This window comes from Arachis ipaensis, chromosome B07 (genome assembly GCF_000816755.2).
Source record: "Arachis ipaensis cultivar K30076 chromosome B07, Araip1.1, whole genome shotgun sequence".
Lineage (NCBI taxonomy): Eukaryota > Viridiplantae > Streptophyta > Magnoliopsida > Fabales > Fabaceae > Arachis > Arachis ipaensis.
The window spans coordinates 88,111,407-88,113,651 of NC_029791.2; the positions used below are offsets into that span (position 1 = coordinate 88,111,407).

Here is a 2,245-nt window from a genome sequence, read left to right on the forward strand (position 1 = left end):
ACAATTCAGCCAAACCAACATCCATAGTCATTCGAGTCAATCAATTGATACATAAGGCAGATACAATCACCAAGTACACAATATCTCACATCAGTACCCATATGTAATAATTCTAATAATAAACTATAGTTTTTGGAAAGCGCCCCTACCTCAACATGCTGAAACCATAACCCAAGCGTGTCAACTGAACTCTTTTTGCTTAGCCCGAAATCCACGACAACCAAATCCTTAGCTCCGCTTGTTTTCCTCAATAGAAGAAACAACCTCAACGCCACAAGTAAACTCGGATTCTAATCCCTAGAACCGTCAACATCATAAACACTTTATTACACGGAATTGAACACTAATGCAGGGCTTTCGAAACAGAAATACTGACTAAAAAGGGCTTTTCGAAATGAGCCTGCTTACCGCAACAAGGGAAGAACAACTACACCAAGTAGCGGCAGTTCCGATGGTGTTTCCAGCGACACCCGCGCCACCACCGGCGGTCGGAAATGCAGAGCCGCAGGTCCTCCGGCAGCGACAACGTAACATATGACAGCCCCTTTAGTAAACACAATAGTTTCAGTGACAGCTTCAAACAAATTGAATTGGCGAAACCAAGAAGAACCAGAAACATGGCAAGCTCACCAGAACGGCAGCGACCAGAAATTCTGGCAGCGACAGAGCAATTCCGGCGGCATAAACCGCAGCAACGGCGCGGATCTCCCTTCCTCCAGCGGTGACACAGGTGGCTTCCGCGGTGACGACACCAGCCACAAGGACGGCGGCAGTGAGACCCCCACAGCGACGAGTTTCCCGGCGACAGAACAAGTAGAACTGGCGACGACAAGGAGGCATGGCGATGGCGATGGTCTCCCCTATCGCGCTCTCCCTCTCTCTACTGTGAAAACTCTCGTCTCCCTCTCTCTTCATGCTCGCCGGCAGAGGCAAGATGGCGGCGACTCAGCAAGGATGAGCTCCTCTGGTTCGGTGACAGATGCGCGGCTCAGGCTCCAGGGACAGGACGGCGGCAGACCCTAGTAGCAGCGGCAGCAGGAGTGGCTTCGACAACACCCAAGCGCGGTAGGGATGCAGCAGAGCCTTGCGACGGTGATTGGTGGCGATGGCTTCCCCTGCCGCACTCCCTCCGCCTTCGGTCCCCTAATTCCTGCCCGATCTCTTTCTCTCTTTCTTTGGTGTACAACGGTGCAGAACACGACGGCTCAGCACGACGGCAGCAGCAAGGTCCACCGGTGCTGCCTCGTCCCTCTCTTCCTCTCAAACCGCCGCTCTCTGTCCCTCTCCCCCTCTCTGCTTCTTCCCATTTCCTCCTAACCCCTTCTTTCTTTCTTTCATTTAGTTGGAAAACTGTGTGTGTTTGGCTACTGGGGCATGAGGTGATGCAACGGGTAACTGGGTAGGGTTTTAAGGTTAGGGTTTTATTTTCAAAAATTAGGGTTAGGGGCATTTTAGTAATTTCACTTAAAATTGGGGATAATATTATAATTGAAACCCAAATTAAATCCAACCCTAATGGTATATAGAAAGTACTAGTTACTCATCAACTTTAGAAATTATTTTCAATAAAATGGCCAAATCTAAAAATTAGAAATAATATAATTAATTTCTCTATTTTCCAAAATAGCAACATTAATATTTAAAATACTAATTATTTAATCCAAATCATATAGAAATCCTTATTATTTCACAACTACCAACTTTATAATCTAAGTATAGAAAATAATCCAAAAATTATAAAATTGGATAATAATCATAACTCGTTTCAAATTCAATAAATCAAAACATGGCTTAATTATCTTTAATAAAATGATTTCCGAAATTAGGGCTATAAATAACAATATGATTTGAGACTTGATCATAATAAGACTTTTCAAAGTTCTGGGTCTTACAGGTTATGTTGGATTTATTGCCGTTGAGTTGTTATTTGGTATATTGTAATGTTAATGAACTTGGTTGGTGGTTGATTTGGAATTGGTTTTGAGGGGTTTTGAAAGGGTTGGATTTTGAATACTAAATAGATTGCTGAAAAACTGATTTTTGAAATTAAAAGGTGACTTTGGAAGTGAATTAGTTATTCAACGATAATCGAAATGATATAAGAGCAAAGGCTGAGTAAAGTATAATAAAAGTTGTTGTTGGGACTCAATTTTGAGAAGTTTGAATTAACTATAGAACTAGTTATGATTCTTCAAAGTTAAAATGTAAAACTTGATTTTCTGCATGATTTTTAGAGGAAGCCGGA

At 42.7% G+C, this 2,245-nt stretch overlaps 1 protein-coding gene across 3 annotated transcripts in view; it reads right to left on the reverse strand.

The window, feature by feature from the left end:
* The window catches only part of LOC110264265, a 2,743-nt gene extending 1,163 nt beyond the window's left edge, over nt 1-1,580 (reverse strand). Inside the window, exons 1-3 of one of the 3 annotated variants that reach the window (XM_021105998.1) lie at nt 631-1,580; nt 409-544; nt 71-297 (exon numbers count right to left, since the gene is read on the reverse strand). In XM_021105998.1, the coding sequence (XP_020961657.1) occupies nt 229-297; nt 409-544; nt 631-683 (258 nt within the window). In that variant the 5' untranslated portion in view covers nt 684-1,580 and the 3' untranslated portion in view covers nt 71-228. The other 2 variants (XR_002350108.1, XM_021105997.1) reach the window with 2 other exon arrangements.